General features: G+C 41.1%; 1 protein-coding gene across 4 annotated transcripts; it reads right to left on the reverse strand.

Annotated features, from left to right (window-relative positions):
* Positions 1-270: 270 nt before the first annotated feature.
* On the reverse strand, positions 271-19245 carry ASB14 (ankyrin repeat and SOCS box containing 14). Of its 4 annotated transcripts, none has more exons than XM_032868364.1 (10): positions 19190-19244; positions 18498-18629; positions 16773-16828; positions 16197-16328; positions 15942-16100; positions 12421-12666; positions 9876-10047; positions 8860-9403; positions 1556-1709; positions 271-766 (listed from the first exon to the last, which is right to left on the reverse strand). In XM_032868364.1, exons 2-10 carry the CDS (start codon positions 18617-18619, stop codon positions 588-590), a joined length of 1764 nt encoding a protein of 587 aa, XP_032724255.1. In that variant the 5' UTR covers positions 18620-18629; positions 19190-19244; the 3' UTR covers positions 271-587. The 4 variants fall into 4 exon arrangements, with proteins under 4 accessions (XP_032724255.1, XP_032724257.1, XP_032724258.1 ...); XM_032868366.1 differs by lacking the exon at positions 19190-19244 and adding an exon at positions 19179-19184 and having other exon boundaries at positions 18498-18627; XM_032868367.1 differs by lacking the exon at positions 12421-12666 and having other exon boundaries at positions 19190-19245.
* Positions 19246-20116: the final 871 nt, after the last annotated feature.

The raw sequence follows: 20116 nt of genomic DNA on the forward strand, positions 1-20116 counted from the left end.
CAGACACTTAGCTGGCCTTGGGACTTTTGCACAAGAACAGCTAACTTGTAGGTTAAGTACTCGGGTCATTACTAAGATACTTTACATATGTACTTCTCTATAAAAAAAAATTTGTTACCTTGAATTATTAGGGGTGACATCTATCGTGTGGACCTGTAGAAATGTAGCTAATACATTTAATGTAAAATCAATACAGAACGGGAACTGATCTATTTCTGCTAATTGAAGTTTTAAGGCTTGGTTTTGGTTTTTTAATTTATTTGGGGGGAGTTATTTTTTTTTAAACTGCCTTTCAGAATGCTCTTGAGAAGCAACTCAGGTCCCTTGTTGGGACTTGAACTCATGATCCTGAGATCAAGACCTGAGCTGGGATCAAGAGTCGGACACTTAACTGACTAAGCCACTCAGGCTCCCTGAGAAGCAATGTTAAGGATATTAAGAAAGAATAGTAATATCAATATTAAGAAAGAATGTAAACTGCATTGAGATTTTAGTTGCTAGGTAAAGTGAGAAATCATGAATCATATGTAACAAGTCAAACTTTATACAGCTTATGGAATTATACCTTTCCATCCAGAATGGTTTGACTACCAGGTTCCTGTGAAAATCCCTTGTCCATAAAGGTCATATTCTTTGTAAAGGACATATGCTTTGAGACGGTTTGGTAACGGAAGGAAGGACATGAAGACTGGGCAGCGCAGGCGTAAGCGCCCCATACACTGTCGGATCTTCAGGCGGCACAGATGTCTGAGGGGCCGTGGGTTTGCTAAAATGAGAGAAACACATTATCTGAAGGAAAAAGAATTGCTTCGTTTTTTTAGTGATCTTAAGGTTTAGTCAGCAAATGTGTGTTAAACGTAAGCCATCCAAATTTACATATGTGGTGTCTAAATGGAGAAGTTAATAGGGAAACAGTCTTCCCTTCTCCTTGCAGTCCTTCCTGTAGACGTGATTTCAGAACCATGCCAAGCTAAGAGTCCAAAGACTGGCATCGGTTGTGGACCTGAAGTCCTTAAATCTACATGTATTAACCACTCCCCACCCCTGGCCTTGCCCTGGCCCTCAGGGTCAGGCTAAGAACTAAAAATCACCACCCTGGGGAAACTAGATAAAAAGAAATTCCTCTTGACTGATGTGCTACTGTGAAAGAATGTGCTCTGAAGGGTGATTTGATACTCTCTTCAGGCTTCGATTTTACTTTTTCTCATCCCTGTTTTCATTGCCATCTCATAGCTTCTAAGTCGTATCTACATATCTTCATATCTACAATGTTCTATACGATTAGGGGAAAGGTGTCACCTACCATACAATACGTGATTACCTAACAGAGTTTTTCTACTGGGGAATGGTAATAAGTACAAATTAAGTTACAAATAGTAACTTTCTAGATAGGAATAGTATTTTCCTTGGTTTAGGGAAAGCTTTTAGTATTTTCCTTGGTTTAGGGAAAGCTTTTAAGCTCTTGTAGAAAAGAATGTTCTACAAAGCAAATAAGAATGTAAATACCAAGTAGTATTTTTGGTAAGAATGTTCTTCAAGAAAGAAGGATACTTACTCAAGATAAAATGGATTTCTGACCAGAGCCCCTGTGTTTGGAGCACAGCTTTCAACTTTGAACAGATTCGAACTTGATCAACATAGTCAAGCATCACTCGAACAACCTTCCCAGAGAGATGTTGCAGCCATGACAATGTTATTACTTCACAAAACTGAGGAAGAAAATTGGAGCTATGAAAGTAAATGAAAAACTAAAGTATCAATGGGGTTTAGAGCACTAAACTCACAGGAACTGAGGTCTCACGTCCCTCATTTATAAACTAAGGCATTGAACAAGGAAATTATTTCTTAAGATTTATTTACTCTGGGGGTGGGGGAGGCAGAGGGGAAGAGAGAATCCTTAAGCAGAATCCCCACTGAGCACAGAGTTTGATGTGGGGCTTGATCCCAGGACCTGATCTTGATCATGACCTGAGCTGAAATCAAGAGTTGGCTGCTTAACTGACTGAGCCACCCAGGCACTCCAAGGAAATTATTTCTTAGCTCTAAGAGTTGGAAAAATATTTACTACTGTATCTTCTGACCTATGTAAGATGTAACCAGGGTGTGAAAGAGATAGTTAACTAATACCTGTTGTCCGTTTTGGTTGGCCTCATGGCTATCTGAAATAAAGATTATTTTTCCAGCTTCCTTGCACCTAGACATGGCCACGTAAATTCTAGCCAGTGAGATGAGAGTGAAAGTGTGAGCAACCCCCAGAATGCACTTAACGAAGAGTAAGGTGTGTGGTGCTGCTTCCTGCCTGCCTCCTGGCTGGCTGGAGTGTGGATGCAAGTTTCTCTTCTGATCATGGAGCTGTCCAGTTAGGAGGCTGTTGATCTCTGGCCTTTACTTCTATGAGCAGGGAATGAGCCATCTTATTAAAGCCACTCTCATTTTGGGTTTTCTCTCATTCATCACCTATTCCTCATGCCTGAAGGTTCAGATAGTTTCTCTCTGTAGGTAATTTATACACTTCTGGCAAGGTGCCCATGTAAGAAGTCGAATAATACAAAATAAGAAGTCGGGAAATGATCAATATGATATATACCTAAATGCCATCTCCTACATTAATTATAACCTAAAAACAATATACAATATAAAAACAATATGTTGCCTTTCACTTTTCAGAATTCATTCAAAGTGCTTTCTCCATTTCACTGTTTTAGTTTTGTTTTGATTTTAATATGAACTCAGGTACTTCTAGTGCATCTACTATGTACTAAGCACAGATCTCTATGCTGAGGAAAGTGGTGAGCAGGAGCTTACACTGATGTATTTGTGGAGGAGACACATAATCAAAAAATGTTAAAAAGATAATTTCAGAAAGTGGTAAGTGCTATAAAAGAAATGGGCAGCATAATAAGATCATGGATGACAACTACCTTAGATAAGGTGGACAGGAGAGGAAGGGCCACTTTGAGGAGATAACACTTGAAACCTGGAAAGTGGCAGCTTTTCTGAAAAGCTGGGGGTATGGTCTAGTTGGGGGAAATAGAAGTGACCGGGTCGGGGGAAATAGGAGACTGGTGTGATGAAAGCCCGGAGGAAAATGTCTCAAGAAGAAGGAGGTGGTTGAGTCCAAGATGGTGGAGGAGTAGGGGACCTTAGTTTTGACTGGTCCCAAGAATTCAGTTAGACAACTATCAAATATAATTCTGAACACCTGTGAACTCAACCAGAGATCTAAGAAAAGAACAACAGCAACTCTACAAATAGGAAAGTGACCACTTTCTGCAAGAATGACAAGACAGAAAAACTCACCTCAAAAAAAAAAAGGAGGCAGTACTGACTGCCAGGATCCTAATCAGTATGGACAGAAGTAAGATGTTGGAACTAGAGTTGAGAAAAACGACTATAAGAATACTAGCTGGGCTTGAAAAAAAGCATAGAAGACACCAGAGAATCCCTTTTTGGAGAAATAAAAGAACTAAAATCTAATCAAGTCATCATCAAAATGCTATTAAAAAGATGCAATAAAAAATGGAGGCTCTGATAGGATAAATGAGACAGAAGAGAGAATTAGTGATATAGAGGACAAAATGATGGAGAATAAAGAGGCTGAGAAAAAGATAAACAACTACTGGATCACAAGGGGGAGAATTTGAGAGATAAGTGATACCATAAAGCAAAACAATATTAAAATAATTGGGATTCTTAAATGGGGGAGGGTACAGAAGGTATACTGGAGCAAATTATAGCAGAGAACTTTCCTAATCTGGGGAAGGAAACAGGCATTCAAGTCCGGGATGCACAGAGAACACAACCCTCAAAATCAGTAGAAATTGGTCAACATCCCGAAATATAAGGGTGAAACTTGCAAATCTCAGAGATAAAGAGAAAATCCTGAAAGCAGCTCAGAACAAGAGGCCTGTAACCTACAAGGCTACAAACATTAGACTGACAGCAAACCTAGCCATAGACTTGGCAGGCCAGAAAGGACTGACATGATATATTCAGGGTCCTAAAGGAGAAAAATATGCAGCCAAGAATACTTTATCAGACTAGATGTCATTCAAAATAGGAGAGATAAAAAGCTTCCAGGACAAACAGAAACTAAAAGAATTTGTTATCACTCAACTTGCCCTGCAAGGAATATTAAACAGGACCCTTTAAGTGAAAAGGGAGTCCAAAAGTAACATAGACTAGAAGGGAACAAGGACAAGATACAGAAACAGAGACTTTATGAGTAATACAACAGCACTACATTCATCTTTCAATAGTTACCCCAAATATAAATGGGCTAAATGCCCCCAATCAAAAGAAACAGGGTATCAGATTGGATAAAAAAGCAAGACCCATTGATATGCTGTCTGCAGGAGACTCATTTTAGACCCAAAGACACCTCCAGATTGAAAGTGAGGGCGTGGAAAACCACTGATCATGCTAATGGACATCAAAAGAAACCTGGGGTAGCAATCCTTTTATCAGACAAATTAGGTTTTAAACCTTTAAACTGTAGTAAGAGATGAGGAAGGACACTATATCATAATTAAAGGGTCTGTCAAACAAGATCTGACAATTGTAAATATTTATGCTTCTAACATGAGAGCAGCCAATTATATAAACCAATTAATAACAAAATTAAACACATTGATAATACAGTAATATCAGGGGACTTAAACACCTCACTCACTGCAGTGAACAGACCGTCTAAGCAGATCATCATGAACAAGGAAACGAGAACTTTGAATGACACACAGGACCAGATGGACTTCACAGATATATTCAGAACATTCCATCCTAAAGCAACTGAATACATATTCTTCTTGAGGGCACATGGAACATTCTCCAGAATAGATCACATACTGGGTCACAAATCAGGTCTCAACTAGTACCAAAAGATTGGGATTATTCCCTGCATATTTTTGGACCACAGTGCTTTGGAACTGGAACTCAGTCACAAGAAAGAATTTGGAAAGAACTCAAATACAGGGATGCCTGGGTGGTTCAGTCGGTTAAGCATCTGCCGTTGGCTCAGGTCATGATTCCTTGCTCAGTGAGAAGCCTGCTTTTCCCTCTGCCTGCCATCCCCCCTGCTTGTGCACTTATGCATGCATGCTCTCTCTCTCTCTGGAAACTAAGTAAAAAAAAAAGTAAAAAAAAAAAAAAAGTATTCAAATACATAGAGACTAAAGAGCATACTACTAAAGAATGGATGGGTCAACCAGGAAATTAAGAATTTAAAAAAATTCATGGAATCGAATGAAAATGAAAACAACTGTTTAGAACCTTTGGGATGCAGCAAAGGTGGTCCTAAGAGAGAAGTATATAGCAATACAAGCCTTTCTCAAGAAACAAGAAAGGATGCAGCACCTGGGCGGCTCAGTTGTTGAGCATCTGCCTTTGGCTCAGGTCATGATCCCAGGGTCCTGGGCTCGAGCCCCACATTGGCTCCCTGTTTGGCAGGAAGCCTGCTTCTCCCTCTCCCACTCTCCCTGCTTTTGTTCCCTCTCTCACTGTGTCTCTTTCTGTCAAATAAATACATAAAATAAAGAAAGTTCTCTAATATATAAACTAATCCTACACCTAAAGGAACTAGACATAGAACAGCATATAAAGCCTAAACCCAGCAGGAGAAGATAGTTCATAAAGATTGGAGCAGAAATCGGGGTGCCTGGGTGGCTCAGTGGGTTAAGCCTCTGTCTTCAGCTCGGGTCATGATCCCAGGGTCCTGGGATTGAGCCCTGCATTGGGCTCTCTGCTTGGCAGAGAGCCTGACCTCTTCCCCCCGCCCCCTGCCTGCCTCTCTGCCTACTTGTGATCTCTGTCAAATAAATAAATAAAATCTTAAAAAAAAAAGAGCAGAAATCAATGAAATAGAAACCAAAAGAACAGTAGAGCAGATCAACAAAACTAGGAGCTGGTTCCTTGAAAGAATTAATAAGGTTGACAAACCTCTGGACAGAGTTACCAAAAAGAAAAGAGGAGAGACCCAAATAAATAGAATCACAAATGAAAGAGGAGAGATCACGTCCAACACTGAAGAAATATAATGATAAGAACATATTATGAGCAATTTTATGCCATCAAATTAGGCAATCTGGAAAAAAATCAGATGCATTTTTAGAGACATATAAGCTACCAAAACTGAAACAGGAAGAAATAGAAAACCCCAAAAAAGACCCATACCAAGCAAGGAAATTGAAGCAGTAATCAAAAACCTCCCAACAAACAAGAGCCCAGGGCAGATAGCTTCCCAGGGGGGAATTCTACCAAAAATTAAATAAGAATTAATACCTATTTTCCTGAAGCTGATTAAAAAAAAAAAATGGAAGGAAAACATCCTAACTCTTCCTATGACAGCAGCATTACCTTGATCCCCAAAACCAGACAAAGACCCCACCACAAAGGAGAATTACAGACCAATATCCCTGATGAACATGGATGCAAAAATTCTCACCAAGATACTAGCCAATAGGATCCAACAATTCATTAAAAGAATTATTCACTACGACCAAGTAGGATTTATTCCTGGGCTGCAAGGGTGGTTCAACATCTGCAAATCAATGTGATACACTACATTAGTAAAAGCAAGCACAAGAATCACGTATCTCAATAGATGCAGAAAAAGCATTTGACAAAGTACAACATCCTTTCTTGACTAAAACTCTTCACAATGCAGGGATAGAGGGAACATAATTCAATATCATAAAAGCCATCTACGAAAAGCCCACAGTGAATATCATTCTCAGTGGAGAAAAACAGAGCTTTCTCCCTAAGGTCAGGAACATGGCAGGGATGTCCACTGTCACCACTGTTGTTCAACATAGTACTAGAAGTCCTAGCCTCAGCAATCCGACAAGAAGAAACAAAAGGCATCTGAATTGGCAAAGAAGAAGTCAAACTCTCACTCTTTGCAGATGATATGATACTCTATGTGGAAAACCTAAAAGACTGCATCCCAAATTCCTAGAACTCATACAGGAATTTAGCATAGTGGCAGGATATAAAAATCAATGCACAGAAATCAGTTGCATTCCTATATACTAAGAGTGAGACAGAAGAAAGAGAAATTAAGGAGTCAATTCCATTTATAATCACACCAAAATGATAAGATACCTAGGAATAAACCTAACCAAAGAGGCAAAGGATCTGTGCTCAGAAATACTCATGACAGAAACCGAGGAATGCACAAGGAAATGAAAAAACATCCCATGCTCATGGCTTAGAAGAACAAATATTTGTTAAAAGGTCTATGCTACCTAGAGCAATATATATATTCAAAGCAATCCCTATCAAAATACCATCAACTTGGGGCACCTGGGTGGCTCAGTTCATGATCCCAGGGTCCTGGGATTGAGCCCCGCATCGGGCTCTCTGCTCGGCAGGGAGCCTGCTTCCGCCTCTCTCTCTGCCTGCCTCTCTGCCTGCTTGTGACCTCTGTCTGTCAAATAGATAAAATCTTAAAAAAAAAAAAATACCATCAACTTTTTCCACAGAGCTGGAACAAATAATCCTAAAATTTATATGGAACCAGAAAAGACCCCAAATAGCAAAAGGAATGTAGAAAAAGACAACTAAAGTTGGTGGCATCACAATTCCAGACTTCAGGCTCTATTACAAAACTGTAATCAAGACAGAATGGTACTGGCACAAAAATAGACACAGAGATCAATGGAACAGAATAGAGAACCCAGAAATGAGCCCTTAATTCTGTGGTCAGCTAATCTTTGACAAAACAGGAAAGAATATCCAATGGAAAAAAGACAGTCTTTTTGACAAATGGTGTTGGGAAAATTGGACAGCCACATGCAGAAGAATGAAACTGGACCACAAAAATACACTCAAATGGATGAAAGACCTAAATCTAAGACAGGAAGCCATCAAAATCCTAGAGAACACAGGTAGCAACCTCTGTGAACTTGGCCACAGTAAGTTCTTGCCAGACACATGTCTAATGGCAAGGGAAAGAAAGGCAAAAATGAACCAATTGGGACTTCATCAAGATAATAAGCTTTTTCACAGCAAAGTAAACAGTTGACAAAACCAAAAAACCTACAGAACAGAAGAAGAAATTTGCAAAATGTCTTATCAGATAAAGGGCTAGTATCCAAAATCTATAAAGAACTGATCAAACTCAACACCCTAAAAACAAATAATCCAAGCAAGAAATGGGCAGAAGACATGAACAGACATTTCTCCAAAGACGACATCCATTTGGCCAACAGACACATGAAAAAATGCTCAACATCACTCATCATCAGGGAAATACAAATCAAACCCACAACAAGAGGGGTGCCTAGGTGGCTCAGTCAGTTGAGCATCAGCTTTTGGCTCATGTCATGATCTCAGGGCCCTGGGACTGAGCTCCATGTCGGTCTCCCAGCTCAGTGGGGAGTCTGCTTCTCTGTCTGCCCCTCCCCCTACTTGTGCTCTCTCCCCCAAATAAATAAATACTTAAAAAAAAAAGGTGACCAAAGAGACCTATATAATCAAATTTTAGAGCCAAAAGAGATAGCGAAGAACAGAGGAGTTTGGATTTCATACCCCAGGAACATTTTAGCTAGGTTACTCACCACTTCAAAAAAAAAAGAAAAGTGTAATTAGTTTATTAGACTGCATTCATTCTTTAAAACATTACTCAGATGCTATGCTACTTCATTTGTGAAATTCCCCCAGGTAAACTTAAATCACTTTTCCCTCTGAATGGTTTCTGTACCTTTTACATCTACTATCATATCGCCTTTACATGTATTTATCATATGGAAATCTTTTCAACTACGAGCTTCTGGAGAGAACAGATAGAGCCTTATCTGTTGCTGTAGTATCTGCTGCCTTATCTGCTGCCACCAATAATGACTATATAAGTTGTGCACTTACCATAGTATCTTTGATAACTGTAGATGTCCAGCCTTCAAAAGCATGGCAAGGATGAACTTTGTCTCCATGAGGACAATCAAAGCATCGTTCTGTGTCATACCCGTAATTCAGTAGCATCCTGAGCATGACTTCATCTTTCAGCGTGTACTGCAGTGCTGATGGGAAATGTAAAGGGTTGACTCTGCAGAAATAATTGACATTGGCCCCATGCCGGAGCAGCAGACTTATCAGCTCATAGTTGCCCATCCGCAGGGCTATCTGGAGGCAGTTAACTGGGTCTTGATTAGGCAGAGCTCCAGCACTCAGAAGCAGCTTAACTGAAGAGAGGTCACCATTTGATACAGCAAAATACAAAGCTGACTTCCTGTGGTCATCATAGTGTTTGCGAATTCTCTGATCCAGCATGAAATTTACATCAAATCCCTCCTGGATGAGGAGTTCCAGGCATTCGGGGTGTGCTCCTGCTGCTGCGCAATGCACGGGACTGATGCCACTCCGCTTAATGGCGGCAAGATCCGTTACTGGAACCAAGATCTTTAGGGCTCTGAGAAAGAATTTCAAAGTGCATTTAAAAAATTATTTCGTTAAGATGCAGCATTAACCTGTTTACAATGGTTTTATACCAGTACCGGATGGTATTAGTATCAGGTGACATTAGGACCCCCCAGCCAAAAAGTGCATAATCCCTGCAGCCAAAAGCTCAGAAACTTAGTAAAGTTAAATGAAACGACTGTCTCTATATAATAAACTCAGAATTACTCTAGTCACTGAAACCTGGGGTTCCCCATATTGCCCAAAGACCTGATAATAAAGTAGTTTTATGTCCCTTTTGTGGCTACAGAGGATACCTGTCTTCACCACTTTCTCACTGATGGAGAGTTTCCTACCTTTAGAAGGGATGTTGGAATTACAGGATCAGAGATGAAGTAATACAAATTTCCCAGAAGCTTCTCCAGAACCTCCCTCCCCCCCATAGCTCTTACTATTTCTATCGGCAGTAACGTAATTGAACTTACAACAAATGGCCTCTGTCAGCTGCCACATGAATGGGCAGGTGGCCTGAATTCTTAGGGATGTTGGCATCAGCTCCATGCTCTAGTAGAAGAGTCACCGAGTCTGGATTTCCTCCACTAGCAGCTTCAAGTAAGATGGAAGAAGAGTCCGAGGCCTGCCCAAGAGCATTAGCTCCTAAAAGGAAAAAGAGTCTTGTTGTGCAAAAAGTCTTTTTCCACTGTATTGCTTATGCATTCTGAATATATCAGCACAGCCAGAAACTGCTTAGAAAGGAGCCAGTTTAGCAAAGCACTATGAATCGAAGAAATAAAAATGTACCTCCTGCTCTCAGCCAGTTTATAATGTAGTTGGGGAAGGAAGAAGTGGTACAAACAGTCTCTAACTTATGAGTAGGTTGGCTTTCAGAGGAATTTTATGAGGTGTTTATTTGGAACTTGAAAATTCCAGGAGAAGTAATTTTTTAAAGGGTGATTTTATTTCCAGACCCGCTCATAAAAGCCCACTTGCCCCATACTTATATATAGGGTGGTACCCCAACCCTGTTGGATGGTAGCACCAGTCCGTCTGTTGATGTCACGGTGGAAAATGACATTTGTTCTGTGGTGGGCTGTTCATAGCAAGACACACCATAGTTGTTTGAAGTTGAAGTTAGGGACTTAGAGTTAAAAGGATACATTGTAGTGCCCATAGGACGCTGAGTGTCACGTGATGGTGTGGATGGTAAGAGTACAAGCAGGCAAAATGTCCTCTAAAAGTTCTCAGTTCCAGACTTTGAGAGGGAATTGGATGGTGAAGGAAGGAGAAAGATGTTTTTGGTCAGTTGCAGAAGGCCTCTCAGTAAAATGGGTTTTGAAGAAAGAGTCGTCTTTGAATGGACAAAGAGCAAGGGGAGAATCCTCCTGGGCACATTCACAGAGGTCGTGGTTTTAAATTAGAAGAGACTCCACAGTCATCAGAACATGGTAGCTGCCAAGAACCCCATTCCTAGAATGCATGAAGAAAGGTCTAATAAGCCTCATAGAGTGCTCACTATGGACAGGTTCCTTTATGTGCATCATTTCTAAACTTCACATCAACCCTAATAAGGAGATGCCAGTATTTCCATTTTAAAGATGAAAAAACTGAGGTTCATGGAGGTTAAGTGACTTCTCCAGAGATGTACAGCTGGTAAGCAAGGTAGTCAGGATTCACAAGCAGATGGGACAGACCCAGGGCCCGTTTTCGTGATGCCATGTTGCCACCCTAGTAACGCAGGGTGGTAAAGTACTGCGACTCAGCATGAGACAGATGTGGGTTCCAATCTTGGCTCTGCCATTTCCTCGCGGTGTCGCTTTGTGCAAATTACTTCATAAGGGAGTTACCTCAGGGAAATACCTCACTGAGGTCAACTGATTTCTTTTAAGAGTTAAGGATTTAAAATCTGGTGCCTCTCCTCTTTATATTTTAATCAGTGATCTACACAAAAGATGGCTCCTTTTTGTGTAGATGTAGGATCCAGTGTTTTCATGACTTTACACATCTCTGATATTGCTCATTTAAAACATCTTACTTACAATGTCTTATGGCCACTGATCAAAAACTACAACAGCTTCCCCTATATGATGGGAGAGTTCCAGGTAAGTCTAAATAAGCAGAAAGTTGTTCTTAAAAACAAGAGCCTCTGTAGTCTAGAATATTGGAGAGCAGGACCATATATTGTTAAAGAAAGAAATAAGGCTTCTGGACACAAACAGGAAGGAGAATAAAGAAGGTAAATCTAATATTGGGACTTTATTAAATCTTGGTAAAGATTTGCATCTTTGGCAAAAAGCTCTTAATCCTACATTTCTTCGCCAATGGGGGTCTCCTCAAAAACAACAAATGCCAAAGTTTTCTGAGTCAAGGTCTCTGCCAGTTTAACTAGGATCTCGAATTGGAGGCAGGGGAAGGTGTATATAAAGGGAAGTCCTCCAACTGGTATCATCCCTAGTCCTGTTCCTTAAGTGTAGAATGAGGACAGTGCCTACTTCATAGGGTTTTGGAAGGTCATATGAAGCACCATAGGTAGCTTAATGGCTCGTACTTAGAAAATAGTCAATAAATCTAAGTTGCCTTCCTCTTATCTCCGTTGTGGTTATTACTGGAGAGAGAACTGGGACCCAGAGAGAAGCCACCAGGAAACAATTCCTAACAACAGAAACATCTGATAACACACTGGACTGCCCGTGACTTAGCTTAGCAGAGACAACATGTAGGGGGTGATGTGGGGTCTGTGACCCTAGAAAAGGACAACACATAAAAAATTAAACAAAAAAATCCAGCATGGTTGGGGAACATTATGTAAAAGAGTAACCTGCATCCTAGTAATCTTACAGAAATTACTTCACATCGCAGGACAGATATTCAATCTCTATTTTAGTAGCCAATATTAACACATGCTTTCATCAAATATTTATGTTAGGCTTAAGTAAAATGTTAACTTTTATTATGCTGAAGCTCTCCATGAAAAGGAGGACACTTGCATCCTGTTACCCCTTGGGGGTGTGCTGACCGTATAGAAAATCTTGCCTTTCTGCAGTAACATTTCCATGACTTCAGTGTGTCCACTTTGGGCAGCAAGAGCGAGAGGAGTGAATCCATAGGAGCTCTGTGGGTCAGGGTGTGCCCCTGAAACCAACATCAGCTTCACTATGTCCTGCCTGCCCAGTTTGGCTGCTTCATGAAGAGCTGTCCTCTCGTTGGTACAACGCAGATTCACGTCTGCCCCATAGCTGATGAGCAAGGCGGCCATCTCATAGGAATTGTGTAGCACAGCTGGGAAATTAGAGGTGAAATAGGCATCATGTTCACCAGGAAATTATGGCCAGAGTATCTTATTAGCCCAGTGTCACTCAGGCTTCATAAGGAGCTCTTCCCACCTACTCCCATGTGCAAGCATTTAGTGTTTAGGAAACAGATTGTAAAATGAGGCTTATATCCAATAATATTAATAAGTGTTTTACATCGATAATCTATGGGGTTTTCTATAAGCCATGAACAATTATTTTTTTTTTTTTTAAAGATTTTATTTATTTATTTGACAGACAGAGATTACAAGTAGGCAGAGAAACAGTCAGAGAGAGGAGGAAGCAGGCTCCCTGCTGAGCAGAGAGCCCGATGTGGGGCTCGATCCCAGGACCCTGGGATCATGACCCGAGCCGAAAGCAGAGGCTTTAACCCACTGAGCCACCCAGGCGCCACCAAGCCATGAACAATTATTGCCTGCTCATGTCTTTAATAAACATAAACATATATAATTTTCATTTATCATTTCTTCCCTCAAGAAAATGGGAACTTAAGTACCCAATACAGTCCTAGAAATGTTTTTAAGTGCTTTAAGTGAAAAAACCAGCAATAATTAGGAAAATATTTTTTATTTTTTTTAGGGAGAGGGAGCATGTGCATGAACAGAGGGGCAGAGAGGGAGGGAGAGAGTCCCAAGTAGGCTCCATGCTCAGCACACAGCCTGACTTGGGGCTCAATCTCATGACCCCAAGATCATGACCTGAGCTGAAATCAAGTCATTGCTTAACCCACTGAGCGACCCAGATGCCCCAGGAAATTTTTATTCACATGTTTTGTTAAAATCTTTTAGGGGTACCTGGGTGGCTCAGGGGGTTAAGCCCCTGCCTTTGTCTCAGGTCATGGTCTCGGGGTCCTGGGATTGAGCCCCACATCAGGCTCTCTGCTCAGAAGCCTGCTTCCCCCTCTCTCTCTGCCTGCCTCTCTGCCTACTTGTGATCTCTCTCTGTCAAATAAATGAATAAAATATTAAAAAAAATTTTTCTAACTGGCTTTTCTGCATTTATGCTGTTACCATTCATATTTGGATGATAATCTTCTAGTCCTTCAAGATTCTAAAACAATGTATCCATTTCCCAGGGCACCTGGGTGGCACAGTTAAGTGACTGACTCTTGGTTTCGGCTCAGGTCGTGATCTCAGGGTCTGGGAATCAAGCCCCACATCTTGTTCCATGTTCAGCTTGGAGTCTGCTTGAACTTATTTCTCTCTCTCTCCCTCTGCCCCTCTCACTCATGCGTGTGCTCTCTCCCTCTCTCTCAAATAAATCTTAAAAAAAAAAAATATGTATCCATCTCCCTATCCATTTGCTGGTTATTGGTACCCACTGTGTGTGAGGAAGCTTGCTAGGTGCCAGGTGTTGAATCTGTGAATTCTGTTCATAACCATTTATAAATGTGCCCTGGAAAGTGCTTTAGGGCTAGGAATACAGAGTGCTAAGGGTGTTGGGTCTGTCTTAACTTATTGAGCTGACATTAGTGTTCACTCTCATTCTGGAAACTCATGTCCTCTGTTTCTGTTTAAGGAAATGATTTTCTTGACATTCATTGATGATATAGGACCTCCATCTTGTCTGTTCTCTTTCTAGCATTTCTGAAATTCACCTGTTGCTCCTCTCTTTTTCTTTCCTATTTTCATTTCTTATCTTCTGGAAGTTTTCCTAAGTTTTATCTCCTAGCATTTGTTTTGAGTTTTATACTTCTCCTCCCATTTTTAATTTTCAAGAGCATTTTTGTTGTTTTGCTCTTTTGGAATGTCCTGTTATTTCATTACCTTTCACTAATTTCTCTAACTTCATCACAATTTCCCCCTACATTTTACTTTCCCTAGTCTGTCTCCTCCAAGTTGCTTATCTCAAAGATTTTGCCCAGATGATCCTTATCAGTCTGCTTGTGATTGGAGAGTTGGGGGCTAAAATGTTGACTGGGAATCCTAAATATTGGGAGTGGCTCTTGGGCTGTGTTCCTGTGTGTTGATCTGCCCGGGAGCCCTCAATCATAATTTAATTCTTTCTTTTTGGGTATATCAAATTCCCCAGAGAAGCCTCCTCTTGAAGAGTAGAGTTCTGGCTGCCGGCTTTCTAGAATCCTGGTGGAACAAAGGGCTGGGAGGCCTCAGCCTGTGTTTACTTAATTTCTCCAGTGTTTCAATCTGGTGCCCCCACCATTACCAAGTATCCCCCCAGTCTGGAGAGCCACTGTTTAAACCACCCAGAGAAAAAACCTCCAGAATTCAGGTGAGGTGGAAGCAGGGATCTGTAGCTCTGGCTACTTGTTCCTTAATAGTGTTCCAGCAGTCCTGCTAGGTTAGCTGCCCATCCTTCATCGGGGCTCCAGGAGGTAACTATTGCCAACAACTTCTGGGCCTTTCGATATAACTGTATCACTTTCCCCAAGAGCAAGTTAAGATTCGGCTTTCTTGTCACTGACTTTTCATCCACCTGCCCTCCAGGTTTTAACAAACTATGTTGCTGTTGTCTCCTCTCCTGTTCTTCTCTCTCTTTTGTATCTTACCTCTTTAAAGCAATTTCTTTACTATAATTTTAGTGAAGACTCAAGAGGGAGCAAAATCAGCCATTGGTATTCCATCTGCCATCGGCTGCCTCTTCCTGCTCGGCTCACCTCTTGTGTTTCTTACCCTGAATTCACTGGTGAAGGCACCGTGCAGAATGATCAGCTCATCCGTATGGCGTTTGCCTCGGGTCACCCTGTGGGCCAGTCTACAGAAAGCTTCCTGAGGGTCAGGAACCCACGTCTGGTCAGCTGGGACCAGAAGGCCAGCCCTGCAACCATGCATGAAAAGCTGCCCTTCCATTTGCAAGGACGTGGATGGAACTAGAGAGAACTATGCTAAGTGAAATCAAAAAGACAAGTACCATATGATTTCATGCATACGTGGAATTTAAGAAACAAAACGAGCAAAGTTGGGGGGAAGGAGAAAGAGGCAAATGAAGAAACGGACTCTTTACTATAGAGAACACACAGATGGTTACGGGGGTGGGGGGGGTGGGGGGGGGGGGGGGTATGAATTACACAGGTGATGGGGATTAAGGAGGGTGATTGTTGTATGAGCACCGGGTGATGTATGGAGGTGTTGAATCACTGTATTGTTCAGCTGAAACTAATATAGCACTGTATATTAAATGGAATTAAAATAAAAACTAAAAAAAATTTTTTTGACTCTGAAACCTGTGGGCATGGAGGACACTCAGAATCACAGACTGTTTTCCGGAGACAAGGTATTAATTTACCTGTAAGAAGAGGAGAATTGCCTTCAGAATTCTTGGCATTCGGACTGCAGCCATTGAGAAGAAGAAAATGGGCATTTTCTAAGAGGCAAGTGCTGACAGCCAAGAAAAGTGGCGTTTCACCATTGTGGGTGGTTTGCTCCCACACGCTGGGTTTTGAAGCTGAAATAAATCCATTACACCACACAGGTGAACATACAAAATAAGGTTTACATATATTTCTCAGAAGAATCAGGAAGAGTTATAAAGGGAGTTTACCTTTCAGGGTTATTTGCAAAATGTTCTTATTTAACTGCACTGCAGCCCTGTGCAGAGGAAGCCAGCCTGTCCCGTCTGCTTCATCAAAAGCAGAATGGTGCTTCGTCAAGTGTGACAATGCATCTTCCTTACCTATTAACAAGTCAAAAGGGGAACAGATTCACATTTGGCACAAACACCCGAGGCAGCCCGTGCTGCTTCTGAATTCCTCCCTCCAGGTTAGTGCACAAGCCCACAGAGTTCCAGCCCCAGCCTGATGAGAGACACATTAGAAGGGCAGGAGACTAAGAAGCAGTAAGGCCTTCCACCTAGTGTTCCCTATGCCCCGTGGCCTGTGGCCCCCCCCTTGGGCTGTCATATACAAACAGCTCAATCCGCCCAGGAGCCCAGCAGCGCTTTGCTAAGTTGTGCTGTGGTATTTTCTCACAGGCTCTGGAGAATCAGCGGTGGGCCCCACAGGGTTGAGCATCTGGGAGAACATGCTCCGGGGCTTCGTGAATGGGCGGCCGAGTGCCGCCTGTGTCAGCCTCACACCAGACCAGGAGTTGGAGAGGATAGAATAGGAAGAGTACTTAACTGCCTCTATTGTTTCAATTATCTTCTTGTAGTCAGCACTCAAAAAGGAATGGAAGCTGCGGGGAAAACAAATACATATGTAAGACCCAAAGTGAGGGGAAAGCAAAGTCATCTGACAGAAACACAAAGGGTAAGGGCAACTGATGTTAGCCGAGGATGAATTCTTAGATGAGGCAGTTACTGACGCTGCATGGAAATAGTTCCAAAATATAGTTTGACCTGTATTCCAGGGGAACCACTCTCCCATGACTGTCTTCCTTGGTGGTGGGGGGTGGGGGCGGTGAAGGGGGCGGCATTATCCCACCTGTCTTAAGTAGCCTTTCCTCATTCCTTGAAGTGCATGACCAAGTCAGCAAGCCTTCCTACCTACCACATAACTCTTGCAAGTCTAATGACTGAAATTTATAACTACAGTTAATTGTAATTTTTCTGAAACATTTCAGTCATCAAAATCTTATGCCTTTCAACCTAAAATCATGACTGAATTACTGAACATAAAAATTTTTCATCACAAGGTTAAAAGAACAGATAAAAGCCCAATTTCTTTACAAAACTTTATTGAAAGATGACCTTAGAGATTATTCCTAGATGTAACACAAACATGTAGGAATAGTGTGGTAAAAGAGCACAAACTCTGAAGCCAGAATGCCTGCCTCTCACTTACTAGTGCTGGGACCTTGGGCAACACTCAACCTCTCTCCTCATCTCTACGTGGGGATAATAGGACTTAACACATAGAGCAGTAACAAGAATTAGAATTTAAATGAGTCACTATTTATGAAACGTTTAAAATAGTGTGGCACGAAGTGATCAGTCCATGAGTTTGTGACTTTAAAAAAAGGGAGGGGGGTGCCTGGGTGGCTCAGTGGGTTGAGGCCTCTGTCTTCAGCTCAGGTCCTGATCCCAGGGTCTTGGGATTGAGTCCTGCATCGGGCTCTCTGCTCATCGGGGAATCTGCTTCCCTTCCTCTCTCTTTGCCTACTTGTGATCTCTGTCAAATAAATAAAAAAAATCTTAAAAAAAAAAAAACTTAACAGTTTTAGTGTACTTCGACATCCCTATATTTAATTATAAAATCTCTTGCAGTTAAAACACATTCATCCAGTTTTATGTCCAGCCGGCAAACAGAGGTCACCATCCCCAGCAAACAGGGTTTATTACCCCTGAAAAACAATAGTAACTACTGGGGGGTGAGGCCGCAGGTCAGCCAGAGAGAGTGTGAGCAGGTGTGCCTGGCTGTGCTCAGTCCACGTCCAGGGCGATCCTTTTACACCTGGTGCTGTCATCGCAGAGCTCTGAAAACGCACCCTTCAGAAAGGGTTAGTCTTTTCTAGGTTTACCTAATTCCTCCTTTTGATTTGAATAAGGACTGGACCTTACCCCACCTCCCCACTGAGGCTGAGGATAATTTTCTATGTGTATTGGTTGGATTTATACATTCCCTTTGAATCTCCAAACACCAGATGCATTAGAGTTCTCTAGTCTTTCTTATCCTTTTGCATTTCTTCTCATTTGTAGCCAGAGCTGCTGCTAACCTCCTTCAACTGTTTACTCCCTAATTACATTCTGATTTATTTCCAAATTTCCCTGTCTGGCTAGATATTTAAATGACAGTTCCTTGGATTTTGACCTTCTCTCCTGTTTTTATCACAACACTAGAGCTGTGCTAACAAGAAGCCTCCGCTATTGAATACTCACACTACATCGCCAATGAAATACCGTTACCTCTCATCTGCCGATGCCTGCTGTGTAGTCCTCGGCTGGTGAATGTCCTGTAAACTCTGCTGGATGATGAGCTGGGTATCAAAGTCCTCATCTGTGTCTTCATCACTCATGTAATTATCCATGTGGAACGCTGACAGATTTAAAGGCAGAATGAATTGAAAATATTTTTCCAGTTGTGTAAAGAAGATAACCAAATACTTAAAATTACAAATGAAATTCAGAAACCCACAAAATTGATAGGATTGGTAAAGAAAATGCAGAATTTAGGAAAAAATTCGTTAAATTTTTTCCCCATAAATTTAAAACAGTTTTCTGAACAGCTACAAATTCAACATACATTAGAACTTCCCATGAGTAGCCATTTACTTCAAGCCTATTCAGGAAAAACCACCTTTCATATAAAAATTAGGTCAGTGCCATTTTGACTATGAAAATAATGATTTATTTTAGTCTTGGCTTAGGAGTTTTTTTCTCAGTCATTGTAGCACTCACCCCAAAGAACATCTTTGTACTGAAAATAACAGTAAATACTAAAAACAAAGTTATAGAAATATATGTCCTCTCATAAAACAACCTGTACCGGAATATTGGTAGTAAAGAATAATGTATTTTATTAGGCAATATCTCAATGGTTTTAAAAGCACATTTCTGTTTTAGCATAGAATAGGTTTGATCACATACCAAAGACTTTTTCTGGTATATCCTTCAGGAGAGCATGGAAGTTTTCACTGTCAAAGATTAGCACATCAGAATTTTCATTTATATTTAGGCTTTCCGCTCCCCTGTAGTGACCATTCCATTAATAGCTCTACTATAAATACCTGATCATAAGACAGTCTGGCACACTCTCCTTGTTTTTTTACATGTGGTTGGTTTAGCTCTCTTTGGAAACATGATCTCTTTTCTTCACTGCTGTATTCATCAAATTTAAAGGACTAAACATTTTATTCCTGGTATAAAATGCTTTTGCAAGGGATTGGCTTTGTGAAGGGATAAGACTCAAAAATACAGCCACTGCAGACTAGCATTCATTTTCCACTGGAGAGGCCATTTTTCTCTGACGGATTTATCAGAGTGTCTCTCCTACCCATTCTGAGTCACTGGGGAGCCCCACCTACATTTCCCCTATGTTAGAAAGCTGCAGCCTAAAGTGTCCTGAGACTCCCAAGGAAGGAATTAATTCCACACAAGATAATAACATTTCGACTGTAGTTTTGTTTTGTTGAAATGTTTTAAAATTGTTAATCTATACCATTATGAATATATGCTAAATAATATTAACTATTAAACATAACAAAGAGACACTTGGCATTTCCAATCAAACATGAAAGCAATGCCCAGCGGCACAATAGCACCGGTGTGTAGGCCCATCCCCAGCCATCTTACTGCCTTTGCACGCAGACTTCACTGAGTTAACTTGCCTCCACACAGGGATACTGTGAGCAGTGGAGCTAATGCTATAAAAGCGTGATGTACGGGGTTTAGATCTGGGATTGTTTTGATATTTTCCTTATTTAGAATCCTCTTGGGTAGGTGAGTGGAAAGTCAACTATTACTGAAGCTGAAAACATGACTTAACACTTGTGAAAACATATTTTCTGATACTAAGTTTTATGCAG

The sequence above is a fragment of the Lontra canadensis genome, unplaced genomic scaffold (assembly GCF_010015895.1).
Source record: "Lontra canadensis isolate GAN:19392208 unplaced genomic scaffold, GSC_riverotter_1.0 scaffold35, whole genome shotgun sequence".
NCBI lineage: Eukaryota > Metazoa > Chordata > Mammalia > Carnivora > Mustelidae > Lontra > Lontra canadensis.